The following is an 18,872-nucleotide window of genomic DNA, read 5'->3' as shown; positions in this document are numbered from 1 at the left end:
AAGCAAACGTCCACTGCAAAATAACAATGTCTCACACAACACATATGGCCCCTGTAGGCACTCTCAGATCCTCACTGTCGTTGATCATTCTTAGCTTCTCATCTAGCACTAGCTACACCTTCACTTGGCGCTACTCCTCTTCGTTGTGAACCTAACGACGACATGGAAGCATTGCTCTGCCTTAAGCACCACCTCACAGTCTCAGACCCTATCGGACTCCTACCATCATGGAAGAATGATTCCATGCAGTTCTGCAGTTGGTCCGGTGTTACATGCAGCAAGCAACAGTCATCTCGTGTTGTTGCACTGGACCTTGAGTCACTCAGCCTCCATGGCCAAATACCTCCTTACATTGGTAACCTCACTTTCCTCAAAAGGATCCACTTGCCAAATAATCAGCTACATAGTCAGATCCCAGCTAAACTTGACCAATTAAATAGGCTGCGATACCTTAACCTCAGCTCCAACAATTTTATTAGTGGTAGGATCCCAGAGTCTCTGTCATCATGCTTTGGCTTGCAGGTCATTGATCTTTCAAGCAATTCCCTCAGTGGAAGTATCCCAGAAGGTTTGGGAAGCCTCAGCAACCTTTCTGTTTTACGTATTTCTGGTAATTATCTGACGGGCAACATTCCTATTTCTCTTGGAAGCAGCTCTTCTCTTGTCTCTGTTATTCTCAACAACAATAGTCTCACAGGACCTATACCATTGCTACTAGCTAACAGTTGGTCGCTTAAAGTATTGGGCTTAAGAAACAATAATCTCAGTGGAGAGCTTCCTCCGTCACTGTCTAAGAGCACATCACTTCAGATGTTAGTGCTTGCGGAGAACAACTTTGTTGGATCCATACCTGTTCTCTCAAATATTGACTCACCCTTGCAGTATCTTATATTGCAATTGAATGATCTTACAGGAACCATACCTTCCACTTTGGGGAATTTTACTTCCCTTCTCTGGCTCACATTTGGTGGTAACAGTTTTCATGGTAGCATCCCGATGAGTATAGGTAAAATTGCAAACCTGCAAGTACTAGACATGACTAACAATGGTTTGTCAGGGACAGTTCCAGCCTCGATTTACAATATGTCAGCACTCACACACCTTGGCATGGGTATGAATAATCTCACTGGGGAAATTCTAGCTAATATTGGGTATAACCTTCCAAGAATTGTAAATTCGATTATGGCTCGAAACAAGTTCACTGGCCAAATCCCTATTTTGCTAGTCAACACCACCAATCTCCAGATCATTAATCTTGGGGATAATGCATTTCATGGTAATATTCCTTTGTTTGGAACCCTGTCCAACTTAATCGAACTGGATTTTCAAAAGCTTAGGAACAATTCAACTTGTGCAAGATGTGATTGAGGGATAACGAAGGATATGCGTAATATAAGGTTGTCTCTTTGTATTACAAGTTTGTATAGGTCTATTTTGTGCTATCCTATACATGGACCTAGAGTCCTCATCCTGTAATTATAACAGCCATTTAAAAAGAAGTTGGCAGCCTAAAAGGGCTAAGCCATTCCACACAATTGTTTATAGCAAGCTGGCTATAGCCGACCTGCCTTCTATAAATGCAGCATATCCACCACTACAGAAAATCACTGAAGGTAGAAGCAAACATCCACTACAAAATAACAATGTCTCACACAACACATACGACCCCTGTAGGCACTCTCAGATCCTCACTGTCCTTGATCATTCTTGGCTTCTCATCTAGCACTAGCTACACCTTCACTTGGCGCTACTCCTCTTCGTTGTGAACCTAACGACGACATGGAAGCATTGCTCTGCCTTAAGCACCACCTCGCAGTCCCAGACCCTACTGGACTCCTACCATCATGGAAGAATGATTCCATGTAGTTCTGCAGTTGGTCCGGTGTTACATGTAGCAAGCAACAGTCATCTCGTGTTGTTGCACTGGACCTTGAGTCACTCGGCCTCCGTGGCCAAATGCCTCCTTGCATTGGTAACCTCACTTTCCTCAAAAGGATCCACTTGCTAAATAATCAGCTGCATAGTCAGATCCTAGCTGAACTTGGCCAATTAAATAGGTTGTGATACCATAACCTTAACTCCAACAATTTTATTAGTGGCAGGATCCAAGAGTCTCTGTCATCATGCTTTGGCTTGCAGGTCATTGATCTTTCAAGCAATTCCCTCAGTGGAAGTTTCCCAGAAGGTTTGGGGAGCCTCAACAACCTTTCTGTTTCACATATTTCTGGTAATTATTAGACGGGCAACATTCCTATTTCTCTTGGAAGCAGCTCTTCTCTTGTCTCTGTTGTTCTCAACAATAATAGTCTCACAGGACCTGTACCATTGCTACTAGCTAACAGTTGGTCGCTTCAACTATGAAGCTTAAGAAATAATCATCTCAGTGGAGAGCTTCCTCCATTACTGTATAGGAGCACATCACTTCAGATGTTAGTGCTAGCAGAGAACAACTTTGTTGGATCCATACCTGTTCTCTCAAATATTGACTCACCCTTGCAGTATCTTATATTGTAAATAAATGATCTTACAGGAACTATACCTTACACTTTGGGGAATTTTACTTCCCTTCTCTGGCTCATGTTTGGTGGTAACAGTTTTCGTGGTAGCATCCCAATGAGTATAGGTAAAATTGCAAACCTGCAAGTACTAGACATGACTAGCAATGGTTTGTTAGGGACAGCTCTAGCCTCAATTTACAACATGTCGGCACTCACACACCTTGGCATGGGTATGAATAATCTCACTGGGAAAATTCCAGCTAATATTGGGTATAACCTTCCAAGAATTGTAAATTTGATTATGGCTCGAAACAAGTTCACTGGCCAAATCCCTGTTTTGCTAGTCAACACCACCAATCTCCTTATCATTAATCTCAGGGATAATGCATTTCATGGTAATATTCCTTTGTTTGGAACCCTGCCCAACTTAATCGAACTGGATTTTCAAAAGCTTAGGAATAATTCAACTTGTACAAGCTGTGATTGAGGGATAACGAAGGATATGTGTAATATATCAGGTTGTCTCTTTGTATTACAAGTCTGTATAGGTCTGTTTTGTGCTATCCTGTACACGGACCTAGAGTCCTCATCCTGTAATTATACCAGCCATCTATAAAGAAGCTGGCAGCCTAAAAGGGCTTAGCCGATCCACACAATTGTTTACAGCAAGCTGGCTATAGCCGACCTGCCTTCTATAAATGCAGCATATCCACCACAACAGAAAATCACTGAAGGCAAAAGCAAATGACCACTGCAAAATAACAATATCTCACACAACACATATGGCCGCTGTAGGCACTCTCAGATCCTCACTATCGTTGATCATTCTCTTAGCTTCTCATCTAGCACTAGCTACACCTTCGCTAGGCGCTACACCTCTTCGTTGTGAAACTAACGATGACATGGAAGCATTGCTCTACCTTAAGCACCACCTCGCAGTCTCAGACCCTACCGGACTCCTACCATCATGGAAGAATTATTCCATGCAGTTCTGTAGTTGGTCCGGTGCTACATGCAGCAAGCAACAGTCATCTTGTGTTGTTGCACTGGACCTTGAGTCACTCGGCCTCCATGGCCAAATGCCTCCTTGCATTGGTAACCTCACTTTCCACAAAAGGATCCACTTGCCAAATAATCAGTTGCATAGTTAGATCCTAGCTGAACTTGGCCAATTAAATAGGCTACGATACCTTAACCTTAGCTCCAACAATTTTATTAGTGGCAGGATCCTAGAGTCTCTGTCATCATGCTTTGGCTTGCAGGTCATTGATCTTTCAAGCAATTCCCTCAGTGGAAGTATCCCAGAAGGTTAGGGGAGCCTCAGCAACCTTTCTGTTTTACGTATTTCTGGTAATTATCTGATGGGCAACATTCCTATTTCTCTTGGAAGCAGCTCTTCTCTTGTCTCTGTTATTCTCAACAACAATAGTCTCACAGGACCTATACCATTGCTACTAGCTAACAGTTGGTCGCTTCAACTATTGGGCTTAAGAAACAATCATCTCAGTGGAGAGCTTCCTCCGTCACTGTTTAAGAGCACATCACTTCAGATGTTAGTGCTTGCGAAGAACAACTTTGTTGGATCCATACCTGTTCTCTCAAATATTGACTCACCCTTGCAGTATCTTATATTGCAGTTGAATGATCTTACAGGAACCATGCCTTTCACTTTGGGGAATTTTACTTCCCCTCTCTGGCTCACGTTTGGTGGTAACAGTTTTCATGGTAGCATCCCGATGAGTATAGGTAAAATTGCAAACCTGCAAGTACTAGACATGACTAACAATGGTTTGTCAGGGACAGTTCCAGCCTCAATTTACAACATCTCGGCACTCACACACCTTGGCATGGGTATGAATAATCTCACTGGGGAAATTCCAGCTAATATTGGGTATAACCTTCTAAGAATTGTAAATTTGATTATGGCTCGAAACAAGTTCAGTGGCCAAATCCCTATTTTACTAGTCAACACCACCAATCTCCAGATCATTAATCTCGGGGATAATGCATTTCATGGTAATATTCCTTTGTTTGGAACCCTGCCCAACTTAATCGAACTGGATTTTCAAAACCTTAGGAATAATTCAACTTGTGCAAGCTGTGATTGAGGGATAACGAAGGATATGCGTAATATATCAGGTTGTCTCTTTGTATTACAAGTCTGTATAGGTCTGTTTTGTGCTATCCTATACACGGACCTAGAGTCCTCATCCTGTAATTATAACAGCCATCTAAAAACAAGTTGGCAGCCTAAAAGGGCTAAGCCGTTCCACACAATTGTTTATAGCAAGCTAGCTATAGCCAACCTGCCTTCTATAAATGCAGCATATCCACCACTACAGAAAATCACTGAAGGCAAAAGCAAACGTCCACCGCAAAATAACAATGTCTCACACAACACATATGGCCCCTATAGGCACTCTCAGATCCTCACTGCTGTTGATCATTCTCTTAGCTTCTCATCTAGCACTAGCTACACCTTCACTAGGCGCTACACCTCTTCGTTGTGGACCTAACGATGACATGGAAGCATTACTCTGCCTTAAGCACCACCTCACAGTCTCAGATCCTACCGGACTCCTACCATCATGGAAGAATGATTCCGTGCAGTTCTGTAGTTGGTCCAGTGTTACATGCAGCAAGCAACCGTCATCTCGTGTTGTTGCACAGGACCTTGAGTCACTCGGCCTTCGTGGCCAAATGCCTCCTTGCATTGGTAACCTCACTTTCCTCAAAAGGATCCACTTGCTAAATAATCAGCTGCATAGTCAGATCCTAGCTGAACTTGGCCAATTAAATAGGCTGTGATACCATAACCTCAGCTCCAATAATTTTATTAGTGGCAGGATCCCAGAGTCTCTGTCATCATGCTTTGGCTTGCATGTCATTGATCTTTCAAGCAATTCCCTCAGTGGAAGTATCCCAGAAGGTTTGGGGAGCCTCAGCAACCTTTCTATTTTATGTATTTCTAGTAATTATTTGACGGGCAACATTCCTATTTCTCTTGGAAGCAGCTCTTCTCTTGTCTCTGTTGTTCTCAACAACAATAGTCTCACAGGACCTGTACCATTGCTACTAGCTAACAGTTGGTCACTTAAACTATTGGGCTTAAGAAACAATCATCTCAGTGGAGAGCTTCCTCCGTCACTGTTTAAGAGCACATCACTTCAGATGTTAGTACTTGTGGAGAACACCTTTGTTGGATCCATACCTGTTCTCTCAAACATTGACTCACCCTTGCAGTATCTTATATTGCAATTGAATGATCTTACAAGAACCATACCTTCCACTTTGGGGAATTTTACTTCCCTTCTCTGGCTCACGTTTGGTGGTAACAGTTTTCATGGTAGCATCTCGATGAGTATAGGTAAAATTGCAAACCTGCAAGTATTAGACATGACTAGCAATGGTTTGTCAGGGACAGCTCTAGCCACGATTTACAACATGTCGGCACTCACACACCTTGGCATGGGTATGAATAATCTCACTGGGGAAATTCCAGCTAATATTGGGTATAACCTTCCAAGAATTGTAAATTTGATTATGGCCAAATCCCTGTTTTGCTAGTCAACACCACCAATCTCCAGATCATTAATCTTGGGGATAATGAATTTCATGGTAATATTCCTTTGTTGGGAACCCTGCCCAACTTAATCGAAATGGATTTTCAAAAGTTTAGGAATAATTCAACTTGTGCAAGCTGTGATTGAGGGATAACGAAGGATATGCGTAATATATCAGGTTGTCTCTTTGTATTACAAGTCTATATAGGTCTGTTTTGTGCTATCCTATACACGAACCTAGAGTCCTCATCCTGTAATTATACCAGCCATCTATAAAGAAGCTAGCTGCCTAAAAGGGCTCAGCCATTCCACACAATTGTTTATAGCAAGCCGGCTATAGCCGACCTGCCTTCTATAAATGCAGCATATCCACCACTACAGAAAATCACTGAAGGCAAAAGCAAACGTCCACCGCAAAATAACAATGTCTCACACAACACATATGGCCCCTATAGGCACTCTCAGATCCTCACTGCTGTTGATCATTCTCTTAGCTTCTCATCTAGCACTAGCTACACCTTCACTAGGCGCTACACCTCTTCGTTGTGGACCTAACGATGACATGGAAGCATTACTCTGCCTTAAGCACCACCTCACAGTCTCAGATCCTACCGGACTCCTACCATCATGGAAGAATGATTCCGTGCAGTTCTGTAGTTGGTCCAGTGTTACATGCAGCAAGCAACCTTGAGTCACTCGGCCTGCATGGCCAAATGCCTCCTTGCATTGGTAACCTCACTTTCCTCAAAAGGATCCACTTGCCAAATAATCAGCTGTATAGTCAGATCCTAGCTGAACTTGGCCAATTAAATAGGTTGCGATACCTTAACCTCAGCTCCAACAATTTTATTAGTGGCAGGATCCCAGAGTCTCTGTCATCATGCTTTGACTTGCAGGTCATTGATCTTTCAAGCAATTCCCTTAGTGGAAGTATCCCAGAAGGTTTGGGGAGCCCCAGCAACCTTTCTGTTTTACGTATTTCTGGTAATTATCTGACGGGCAACATTCCTATTTCTGTTGGAAGTAGCTCTTCTCTTGTCTCTGTTATTCTCAACAACAATAGTCTCATAGGACCTGTACCATTGCTACTAGCTAACAGTTGGTCGCTTCAACTATTGGGCTTAAGAAACAATCATCTCAGTGGAGAGCTTCCTTCATCACTGTTTAAGAGCACATCACTTCAGATGTTAGTGCTTGCGGAGAACAACTTTGTTGGATCCATACCTGTTCTCTCAAATATTGACTCACCCTTGCAGTATCTTATATTGCAATTGAATGATCTTACAGGAACCATACCTTCCACTTTGGGGAATTTTACTTCCCTTCTCTGGCTCACGTTTGGTGGTAACAGTTTTCAGGTAGCATCCCGATGAGTATAGGTAAAATTGCAAACCTACAAGTACTAGACATGACTAACAATGGTTTGTCAGGGACAGTTCCAGCCTCGATTTACAACATGTCGACACTCACACACCTTGGCATGGGTATGAATAATCTCACTGGGGAAATTCCAGCTAATATTGGGTATAACCTTCCAAGAATTGTAAATTTGATTATGGCTCGAAACAAGTTCACTGGCCAAATCCCTATTTTGCTAGTCAACACCACCAATCTCCAGATCATTAATCTCAGGGATAATGCATTTCATGGTAATATTCCTTTGTTTGGAACCCTGCCCAACTTAATCGAACTGGATTTTCAAAAGCTTAGGAACAATTCAACTTGTGCAAGCTGTGATTGAGGGATAACGAAGGATATGCGTAATATAAGGTTGTCTCTTTGTATTACAAGTCTGTATAGGTCTGTTTTGTGCTATCCTGTACACGGACCTAGAGTCCTCATCCTGTAATTATACCAGGCATCTATAAAGAAGCTGGCAGCCTAAAAGGGCTCGGCCGTTCCACACAATTGTTTACAGCAAGCTGGTTACAGCTGACCTGCCTTCTATAAATGCAGCCTATCCACCACTACAGAAAATCACTGAAGGCAAAAGCAAACGACCACTGCAAAATAACAATGTCTCACACAACACATATGGCACCTGTAGGCACTCTCAGATCCTCACTGCCGTTGATCATTCTCTTAGCTTCTCATCTAGCACTAGCTACACCTTCACTAGGCGCTACACCTCTTCGTTGTGAACCTAACGATGACATGGAAGCGTTGCTTTGCCTTAAGCACCACCTCGCAGTCTCAGACCCTACCGGACTCCTACCATCATGGAAGAATTATTCCATGCAGTTCTGCAGTTGGTCCAGTGCTACATGCCGCAAGCAACAGTCATCTCGTGTTGTTGCACTGGACCTTGAGTCACTCTGCCTCCATGGCCAAATGTCTCCTTGCATTGGTAACCTCACTTTCCACAAAAGGATCCATTTGCCAAATAATCAGCTGCATAGCCAGATCCCAGCTGAACTTGGCCAATTAAATAGGTTGCGATACCTTAACCTTGGCTCCAACAATTTTATTAGTGGCAGGATCCCAGAGTCTCTGTCATCACGCTTTGGCTTGCTGGTCATTGATCTTTCAAGCAATTCCCTCAGTGGAAGTATCCCAGAAGGTTTGGGGAGCCTCAGCAACCTTTCTGTTTTACGTATTTCTAGTAATTATCTGACGGGCAACATTCCTATTTCTCTTGGAAGCTCTTCTCTTGTCTATGTTATTCTCAACAACAATAGTCTCACAGGACCTGTACCATTGCTACTAGCTAACAGTTTGTCGCTTCAACTATTGGGCTTAAGAAACAATCATCTCAGTGGAGAGCTTCCTCCGTCACTGTTTAAGAGCACATCACTTCAGATGTTAGTGCTTGCGGTGAACAACTTTGTTGGATCCATACCTGTTCTCTCAAATAATATTGACTCACCCTTGCAGTATCTTATATTGCAATTGAATGATCTTACAGGAACCATACCTTCCACTTTGGGGAATTTTACTTCCCTTCTCTGGCTCACGTTTGGTGGTAACAGTTTTCATGGTAGCATCCCGATGAGTATAGGTAAAATTGCAAACCTGCAAGTACTAGACATGACTAACAATGGTTTGTTAGGGATAGTTCCAGCCTCGATTTACAACATGTCGGCACTCACACACCTTGGCATGGGTATGAATAATCTCACTGGGGAAATTCCAGCTAATATTGGGTATAACCTTCCAAGAATTGTAAATTTGATTATGGCTTGAAACAAGTTCACTGGCCAAATCCCTGTTTTGCTAGTCAACACCACCAATCTCCAGACCATTAATCTCGGGGATAATGCATTTCATGGTAATATTCCTTTGTTTGGAACCCTGCCCTTCTTAATCGAACTGGATCTAAGCATGAACCGGCTTGAAGCTGGGGACTGGTCTTTCTTATCGTCGCTGACAAATTGCAGGCAATTGGTGAATTTGTACCTGGATAGAAACACCCTTCAAGGAGTCTTGCCGAAATCCATAGGGAACCTGTCCAGTACATTAGAGGAATTATTTTTAAGTGCAAATGAAATATCTGGTACCATTCCGAATGAGATAGAACATCTCAGGAACCTCAAGCTTCTTTATATGGACAGGAACCTCCTTACTGGAAATCTTACTTACTCCCTGGGCCATCTTTCAAACCTGTTTTCCCTTAGCTTATCACAGAACAAACTTTCAGGACAAATTCCACTCTCTCTGGGTAACCTGAGTCAACTTAGTGAGCTCTAATTAGAAGAAAATAACTTGAGTGGCCCGATACCAGGCGCTTTAACTTACATAAGCTGAACCTCTCTCATAACAGCTTTGATGGTAGCATACCAAAGGAGCTATTTACTCTTTCTTGCCTTTCTAATGGTTTCGACTTGTCTCACAACCAACTCTCCAGACAAATACCACTAGAGATTGGCAGCTTCATCAACCTTGGACTGTTGAATATTTCGAATAACATATTGACTGGGCAAATACCCTCCACTCTAGGTGGGTGTGTTCATTTGGAGTCCCTCCACATGGAGGGGAACCTTCTTGATGGGAGGATCCCAGAATCTTTCATTGCTTTACGAGGCCTCATTGAGAGGGACATTTCTCGGAACAACTTGTCCGGTGAAATCCCAGTGTTCTTTGAATCATTTAGCTCTATGAAGCTTCTCAATTTGTCCTTCAACAACTTTGAGGGACCAGTACCAACAGGTGGGATATTTCAGGATGCACGTGATGTGTTCGTTCAAGGGAACAAGAACCTATGTGCCAGTACCCCGTTGCTACAACTGCCACTTTGCCATACAGATATATCTAAACGACATAGACACACCTGCGATATTCTGAAGTTAGTGGGAATTACTTCTCTTTCATTAGTCTTGCTACTATTATGCTTTGCTGTCGTTCTTTTAAAGAAGAGAAAGAAAGTTCAACAAGTAGATCATCCATCCAGTATGGATTTGAAGAATTTCACATATGCCGATCTAGTCAAAGCAACGAACGGTTTCTCCTCAGACAACTTGGTTGGCTCAGGAAAACGTGGATTAGTGTATAAAGGAAGATTTTGGAGTGAGGAACATACAGTCGCCATCAAGTATTCAAACTTGATCAACTTGGAGCACCAAACAGCTTCCTTGCTGAATGTGAGGCCCTGAGGAATATTAGACACCGTAATCTTGTGAAGGTGATCACTGTATGCTCAACTATTGATTCAGCAGGACATGAGTTCAAGGCTGTTATTCTTGAATACATGTCTAATGGTAGCCTCGAGAACTGGCTCTATCCAAAACTGAACAAGTATGGAATTAAAAAACCATTGAGTTTGGGCTCCAGAATAGTAATAGCAATGGACATAGCTTCTGCTTTGGATTATCTCCATAATCATTGCGTTGCCTATGGTCCATTGTGATTTGAAACCCAGCAATGTACTTCTTGATGATGCCATGGTTGCACATATTGGTGACTTTGGATTGGCTAAGGTTCTTCACACTTATAGGTATTCAAGCAATCATAGTTCTACAAGCTTAATTGGACCAAGAGGGTCAATCGGATATATTGCACCAGGTGAGCATTTTTCCTTCATATGTATGTTTCAGTTTCCTACTTTGAGAATATGCTTTTATTTCCCTAAAAAAGAGAATATGCTTTTATGATTAACAATATCATGAGGGTACAATGTTTGATAAATTACAATATTGCAGAGTATGGCTTCGGGAGCAAACTCTCAACAGAGGGCGATGTCTATAGCTATGGAATTACCATCTTAGAAATGCTCACAGGGAAGCGTCCGACAGATGAGATGTTTTCTAAGCGTTTGACCCTTCACAAATTTGTGGTAGAAGCATTTCCTCAAAAGATTCCTGAGATTCTAGATCCTTCTATAATTTCGGTTACGGAAGATGGTGATAATCATACAATGGATGAAATAACAAGAAGCATCATGAATCTTATTAAGCTTGGTATCTCATGCTCTGTAGAGACACCAAAAGACCGGCCAACAATGAAGGATGTTTATGCTAAAGTCATCACAATCAAAGAAACATTTTCAGAGCTATGCCACTGAGGAAAGGAACAATTACTTTTACTATTCAAATTAGGGAGCAATACGTATTATTTAATTTGTTTGTGAGGAAAGCTTGGGAACCATTTGCATTGTGGGTCTTGTCCTAGATTTTGTCATTATTTGTATGTAATGTTTAAGAAGTTGCGAGCTGAGAAGTCCGTTTGCTTGGTTATTTTGTCTAGTTGATGGAAGCTCGGTGATAGCAGACTGGTACTTTCAGACCCTGCTGATCACAAACAACAGAAACATTAGTGAGATGTCAGTGTTGATCTAGCTTGTCTAGGCTATGTCCTGCTCAAAAGTCACATTCTACTTTGGTTAATTTACTTTTATTAAGTTTGTTTCTGAGTGGATCATGTACATGTCTTGTGTCGCGGTCATGCCGCTCGACAAGGTCTGAGAAACGCGCTTGGTGAGCGCAGGATAGTATGTTTGTTCATGCAAAGTTTGGCAGTTTGGCAGGTGAGCGGGCGTTCGTCGTGCATCGTGTTTGAGTTAACACTTGAATAACAGGCGTAATATCTTAATAACATTTGAATAACAGTCACCGTCAAAGAAGGGGGCCACCGGAGGGAGGGAGCGTAGAGGTGGTCGCAGCGCGCGGTCGTCGTCGAGGGAGGAGATCGGGGGAGGGGGCGCAGAGGAGGCGGTGCCTCCTGGTGTCAGCAACGTCGGGTGCCTAGAGCACAGTGTCCATCACTCGGAGCGTGAGGGCTCGGTTGAACAGATACGGGAGGCAGAGCGAATCGATGTGAATCTAGGCAATTGTCGTTTCGAGTCTTTACGAAGGAAAGGGGAAAGGATTCGCTCTGATTCTTTGTGTTGTAGACCCATTTGGAACCGTTTCTGCCGATTCTTTGTAGAAACGGATCCAATTCGGCCTTCCAAACACACCATAAGTAGAAAGCCTGCTAGTTGCTCTATCGAAATGTGCGACAAGCTCCAATAAAAAGGAGCTGTTCTTAGTTTCTTAGGCTTGCACCTCTGCACGCAAGGGCAGCGACAGAACACACGCAGAGCCTTCGCAGGGCCAAGTGTGCGGCGGCTAGGTGAGACGCCAAAGCCCAAAGCTAAACAGGGTTAATTAGCATCTTGACCGGTAATTAGTGGCAGAGCCAGGATATAAAACTTGGGTATTCCCACTTCCACATTGAACAGAATATGACAAACGGGACATATAAAGAGCCTTTTCCTTATCATTTACTGCATCAAACTTTTCAACAATTGTTGATTTAGGTGAAATGAAGGAATTATATCTCTCTTGAGCCATATTGTGAAAACTAGTCATAGCTCCACAATGTTTAGCAATCCTCTTTCTCATGTGCCAATTTCTAAACCCCCCTTTCACAAAAGCATCTCCACCAGAACTATTAATTTTATGCTTGAACAAATAGCAAACAAAACAAAATGCGGCAACCTTCTCAACACTATATGCAAGACATCTAAATTCATCAAACCAAGTTGCCATGAAGCGCCGAGGCTTACCTCCAATGCTCCTTATAGGAAAATTGTGACTCCGTTGCTGACAAGGCCCTAATGCAATGTATGCCCTGATCACAGAATTCCATTCATTAACATCATATCTTTTGATTGGAATCCTCTTTCCGGGATCATGAGAGAGAAGGCCAATGTCATAGATAGCTTCATCACTTGATTTATACTGAGTCATCACCATCTCTGATAGGGGACCAAGTAGAAGGTTCTGCTGCTGTTCTTCACCCACTTCTGTGGTTGCTGCTATATCAGGTTCATTGCTACCTATCTCAGGTCCTGCCACTTCTCTCATTGCTATCTCATTCTCAACAGATGGAGTGCTTTCATTATGAACTAGAAAATTATGCGTGGCGTTGCCGCGCCCTGCCTATGTCTGGCCAGCCTGCAATACTGTTGTGTGAGTCCATGGTGATACTATTGTGCGAGTCCCATTTGAAGACTAATCTGTTGTCTTAGTCAGGTAGAAATAGAACGGATTCTATACGTATTGACGTATACGGTGGTGTACAACTTGAGCTATCATTTATGTGTACGCAATAAATAGAACTGATTGAAGATGCATTGTGTTTGTCAGTTGCAAAACTTATATTTTCTTTCACTTAGAGATATATAAGAATAAGATCCCAATTACATCTCTGCATAACATAGAGTTAGATTCGTAGTTTACTTTCTGTATTAGAATATGTATGAGCAGAAGTTTAATGTTTGAACAAATCATTCAGAGTTCATGTTCTCTGGGCAGTAGCCTAACCGGAAATATGTAATGATCTCAAATTAATGCCATAAATAGTTGTAGGGAAAAAACATATAGTGGCTTGATTACATAATAGTGATTTATCGGACCAAAAATTGGAAATCATGGCTCACGCTACATCTATGGAAATACGGCAAAATATCAAGTTCCATCTAGATGCCGTGCCTACAAAGACGAAGGTGGTGACGCTCACACCTGTGAGGAGAGAGGTAGGTGCACCGCACATACTTGTTAATTCCGTTATATGAAAACCATTCTAGTTTAACGTTTGGAATGATATAAGTTTTTTATTTAAGATAATTTTTTTAGTGTCTGAAGCAGTGAGATGAATAGGATAGAAGACATCTTGAGCAGGGCAACCGGTACTTGTTGGGCCTTCAGCCTTACCCACGTACCTGTACCGATGTTTACACACGTCCAGGAGACCTCGAAGGCTCGAGCACGCAAAGCCGTCGCTTGCCTGCGTTGTAGCCGGTCACCGCGCTCGTTTGCCCGGCCTAGATGCTCACCCGTGCCGCGCGTTCGCTCGTGCAGCCGTCGCTCCGGCGCTCGCTCGCTCATGCGGCCGCAGCTTCCTCGCGCCACCGCAGCTAGCTCGCCCGTGCGGCCGCCACTCCCTATTCCCCTAGCCCCCCACAGTTCAGCTCGCCCGCCCGCTCGAGCTGCCGTCCCCATTTGCCGCACCACCCTTCACCGCCGGCGTTGGTCCGCACTACATCACTCGGAGGGCGGAGCTCAGCCGGTCGTGCACGCGCCACGGCGCCTGTAGCCAGATCCGTGTCGCGACGGGATGTGGGAGGAGGGACGCGCTCACCGTGCCGTCGTGGCAGGTGAAGTCGAGCGCGGCATGTGGAGATAGGAGAGGCAGAGGGGACGAGCGGGTTCGCGAGCCTTCGCAAAACTTCGGGTCCGTGGCTTAACGGTTGAGACCCGCTACAAACCCGATCGAACGGCTCATATTGCGTCTTTGCCCGATCCAATGGCTAGTAGGCTAACGGATGACGTGGCACTATCCATTAGTCTGCTTTTGGAAGCAGGATTCCTTCAGTAAGATATGAACTTGACTCTCGATAGTAACTGGAACAACAAATGGATTCTAAGGCTGAGCGTCACTCTCGACAGTAACTGGTTGCGACACTGATGGGGAGGCTGATTCTACCTTTCTTGCCTTTGCTGCTCTATCCCACAAAGTCTTCAAATTAACTGATTTGTTCTTCATTTTGCAAAGCAAAACAAATCTATGGAAAACATATATACACACTATTAGGTAGAATTCAATAGCAATAGCAACTAGCAAATACTTCTATTTACTGAAGATTGAAGTGAATCCTCACCCAAATCTGCGAATCAGACCACTGCAATTGCTTTGCTCTGCTCCAAATGCTCTCTCTCTCTCTCTCTCTCTCTCTCTCAGGCGGCGGGTACGGGTGTTTTTGGTACCTTGAATGGCTTCTCCGACGCATGAAGGTGGAGCGACCGAGCCGAGCGTCAGGACCGGGAGCCCAACAGATGAGTGATCTAGACCAAAAAAAAATGTTGGAAAAAATGAAAGATCCGTCGACAGCAGGGTTCGAACCTGCGCGGGCGAAGCCCAACAGATTTCAAGTCTGTCTCCTTAACCACTCGGACATATCGACTACGATGGTCACTGGTCATTTCGATAGGTTTTATCTGGACTGATTTATATGTTGAACACTTGTTCTAATATCGAGCAACCTTGAGGATGAAGAATTCGGACCAGTGAACTTGCGCGCCTCCATTTCACTTTTGTTACATGTAAGCTGCCACTTTTTACCGTTTTGGCCTCTAGTAGGAATGACAAATCTTTTCTCCCGAGTTCTGTCCGCCAAAGAAGAAAATTTTAGTTAGTGGGCTCGGCCGTCTTTGGTCCGGCCCAAGATCTCTCGCTGGCCTGTACAAATCGAGAAAAAAAAAACCTCTTTCCACTCTTCGATTGAACTATTGTTGTCTGAATTTTTCTCTCCCTGAATTCTAAAAGCGGACACCTTAACCCCTCGACTCCAAAACCGTTTAAATTACCTCCTTGCAGGGGTCAAAAGTGGTATTCAATGTAGTTTTATTTTTCAGTTGAAAGAATATGGTAACTATAAATGGTAAGGTTTTTAAATCACAAAAAATATCTTTAAACTTTTACAATTTACGAGAAAATTTTAAAGATGGCTTTGGACATGAAAAATCCAAATAAAATATTCGACTTATGAAAATATCGCTAGAAGCTTCCAAAACATAGATTTAGCTCAAAAAACGGGACAACAACTCTAGTAAAATATTAAAAATTTCATTACATTCCAATTGATTTAACATTGATGTATTCATGCAGTTTCTCATGTTTTTATTGTAAAAATGTTTCTAAAACGTGTCTAGACATCTATTGGAATGTTTTAGGAATTCTCCAGATTTTTCTAGATATGTTTCCTATTTTAGAACTAAATCTAATTTTTCAAAGCTTTTAGAGATACTTTCATGAATTTTAAATATTTTTCATGGGTTTGTCGTGTCACAGTATATCTCTTAGATTTTTTTCATAATTTTTAGAAGTTTAGGGACATTTTTCTTGTTTTTAAAACCTTATTGGGTATTTACGGCATTTTAAAAAAAACTAAGAAAAATGAAATAAATCAACTTGGAAACCACTTCTAATTGAGGAAGGAACATAGTTTAAATGATTTTGAGAGTCGATGAGGCAAGGCGTCTGGTTCTAGAGTCATTCGAGGTGAAAATACCATTAGTTTAGGCAGATAAATGTGGCCTTTTTGCATATATTGCATCATCATATATTCATTCATAGGCTTCTTGGATGCTAGACATGGATAAACAAGCGTAGGTTCTGCTGCTTTTTACAGAGGACGTGGGCCTCTATGAAGCTGAAGCCATATTAAAAAAAAGTTTGACCAAAATGATCCTAGTGACAGTTTGTTTATATAGTTTATTATGCTTGTGAGGAGGCAGAAGAAAAGAAGGAAAGAGGCAACAGAGATGCTAGCGTCCGGACGTCCAGTGCCCCAGAACGTGTCCGACGCAGTTCCCACCAGCTAACTATTAAACGATTCCACCAACCGAGGGCTGGCGTCGTGGCCCACCAACGGGAGTCCGCTCTCAGGCTACTCATAGTAATAGAACAACGAAGCGGTATCCCTGCGCTGCCCGCATAACATAGAAGGGGAGAGCGTGCGCTCAAGTCCGCATCACCATCCACCGGCTCGCCCCCTCCACCCCCCCCCACCCCCCGCCGCCATGCCCCCTTCCGCAATCTAAAAAGGATGCAAGGCAGCGAAAGGCGAGGAGGAGACATTGAAGCAAGGCAACAAAAAGACGAGGAGGGGAATGCAACACCCGATGTACTTTTAAAACATCCAGGTGCAACGCTTGCAACATACATATGAAGATAGATAAAACAAAACATGCGTCTGAAAAACTTGCAAAAACACCTAAAACCATTGTAAACATACGCAATATCTAGACAAAACATTTACATATGTGTGAACCAAATTCAAAATCCAATAAAACACTGTTGTAACATATGTTTGAAAAAGATGAAATATTGGGAACAGACGTTTGCAACATACATGTACAACCATTGCAAGATATGTAACATCCCCATCTATTTTTGTAACATCCATATAAAACACTTGCAACATATCTCTGAAATATCTGTAACACTTGAAACAGAAGGTTGCAACATGCACTTCTAAGCGCAACATCTACTTGCTGCTTGCGAAATGGAGGCTCGCCAGCGTGTGGAGTTCACTAGAGGCAGCCATGTCATCGTCACCATTGACCGGATCGACTCCGCCTACGACGAGGCCGACGGGGACCCCTTCGTGGCCGCCGGTATCCTGGGCTCCAGGCAGGACACGCAGCCCCCCGTAGCTCCCGGAACCAGCGCCGCAGTCCCCACCACCACCAGATCTGGTGGAAGGAGCAGCGAGGCAGAGTGGGGCGGAGCGGCGAGCGGGTTGGTCAGTCCGGACGCTAGGGTCTAATCATTATCGAAGAGGCAAAGATATAGCACCTTGGGCTGTTCGTTTGAAAAAAAAATACCATATTCCAAATTATATGTATATAAATTCTTCCTTTGTTTTTTTTTGGAATCAATTCTTCCTTTGTTAATAATACTGTACTAATAGATGTACTCCCTCCATTCCAAAATAAATGACGTTTTTTATTTCTAAACATCTTGTTTGACGGTTCTTCTTATTTAAAATTTTAATATAAATATATTTATTTTATTATAACTTATTTTATTATTAGAGATACTTTAATAATGATTTGTTTATTTTATAACTTTGCAAAAACTTTGAATGAAAGAAACGGTCAAATAAGATGCCTATAGCAGAAATAAAAAACATCATTTATTTTAGAACGAGGTGAGTCCGCCGAAAACCCGGGATGGATTATGCAGACGTCCGTGCACGCACGTGGTGGTGGTGGGAGGTGGATCGACCATCTCTCTCACTCGCCTGACACAGTGGCACGGGCAGTCATGGAGAGCACTCCTATACATACATAAGGCCCTATTTAGTTCTCTAGTTCATGGACTAAAAGTTTTAGTCCATTTTAGTTTATGAACTGAACGTAAACTAAAGTGGTGTTTTGTTCCTTAAATTAAAATGGACTAAAGTGGAAAGAGAGGACAATAAATGAGAGGCATGAGTGTCCCCCAATACCTTTTAGTCTATTTTAGTCCACTTTTGTGGACTAAAGGACTATAGGATTTTAGTTCACTTTTAATTTAAGTGTTTAGCTGTTTAGTTCAATTAAAGTATAGATTTTAATCCAAAATGCTTTAATCCATGGAAACCGAACATCCCTAATATCCCTAATACACGCGGCAATAAGTAGGTAGTCCTCCGCCGCCCGTCCGTCCGCCAACCGTACCACTCGATCCATCTCCAATCCTTCGTTCTCCGTGGAGCTGAGGTGCGTGTGATGGCAGATGGCACGCGCGGCACACACGGCCGCCCCCCAACCCCGACACGTCGTACGTACACGCGCGCGGATCGGTGGATGGGGTACCGGCGTACAGCGTACGGTGTCGATGCGAC

The 18,872-nt window shown here is 43.0% G+C and overlaps 2 protein-coding genes, 1 non-coding gene and 2 pseudogenes across 3 annotated transcripts; 3 read left to right on the top strand and 2 right to left on the bottom strand.

Annotated features, from left to right (window-relative positions):
- Positions 1-162: 162 nt before the first annotated feature.
- On the top strand, positions 163-1,368 carry LOC136515472 (LRR receptor-like serine/threonine-protein kinase EFR). Its single transcript, XM_066509050.1, has one exon. It carries the CDS (start codon positions 163-165, stop codon positions 1,366-1,368), a length of 1,206 nt encoding a protein of 401 aa, XP_066365147.1.
- A 5,250-nt stretch (positions 1,369-6,618) lies between these two features.
- On the top strand, positions 6,619-7,434 carry LOC136515471 (DNA damage-repair/toleration protein DRT100-like). Its single transcript, XM_066509049.1, has one exon. It carries the CDS (start codon positions 6,619-6,621, stop codon positions 7,432-7,434), a length of 816 nt encoding a protein of 271 aa, XP_066365146.1.
- Positions 7,435-8,077: 643 nt separating this feature from the next.
- LOC136514993 (probable LRR receptor-like serine/threonine-protein kinase At3g47570) lies at positions 8,078-11,558 on the top strand (annotated as a pseudogene).
- A 1,084-nt stretch (positions 11,559-12,642) lies between these two features.
- On the bottom strand, positions 12,643-15,025 carry LOC136515470 (uncharacterized; annotated as a pseudogene).
- Positions 15,026-15,361: 336 nt separating this feature from the next.
- Positions 15,362-15,443, bottom strand: TRNAS-UGA (transfer RNA serine (anticodon UGA)). Its single transcript has one exon. It is a non-coding gene; the product is annotated as a tRNA-Ser (tRNA).
- Between the last annotated feature and the right edge of the window lie 3,429 nt (positions 15,444-18,872).

The sequence above is a fragment of the Miscanthus floridulus genome, chromosome 17, assembly GCF_019320115.1.
Source record: "Miscanthus floridulus cultivar M001 chromosome 17, ASM1932011v1, whole genome shotgun sequence".
NCBI classification, from domain to species: Eukaryota; Viridiplantae; Streptophyta; class Magnoliopsida; order Poales; family Poaceae; genus Miscanthus; species Miscanthus floridulus.
Note: the sequence above shows the minus strand (reverse complement) of the source record. Positions and strands in the feature narration are given on the sequence as shown.

Excerpts from the sequence above, each read along its gene's own strand:
- LOC136515472 (XM_066509050.1), top strand. The coding sequence starts at position 163 with ATGGAAGCATTGCTCTGCCTTAAGCACCACCTCACAGTCTCAGACCCT.
- LOC136515471 (XM_066509049.1), top strand. The coding sequence starts at position 6,619 with ATGACATGGAAGCATTACTCTGCCTTAAGCACCACCTCACAGTCTCAG.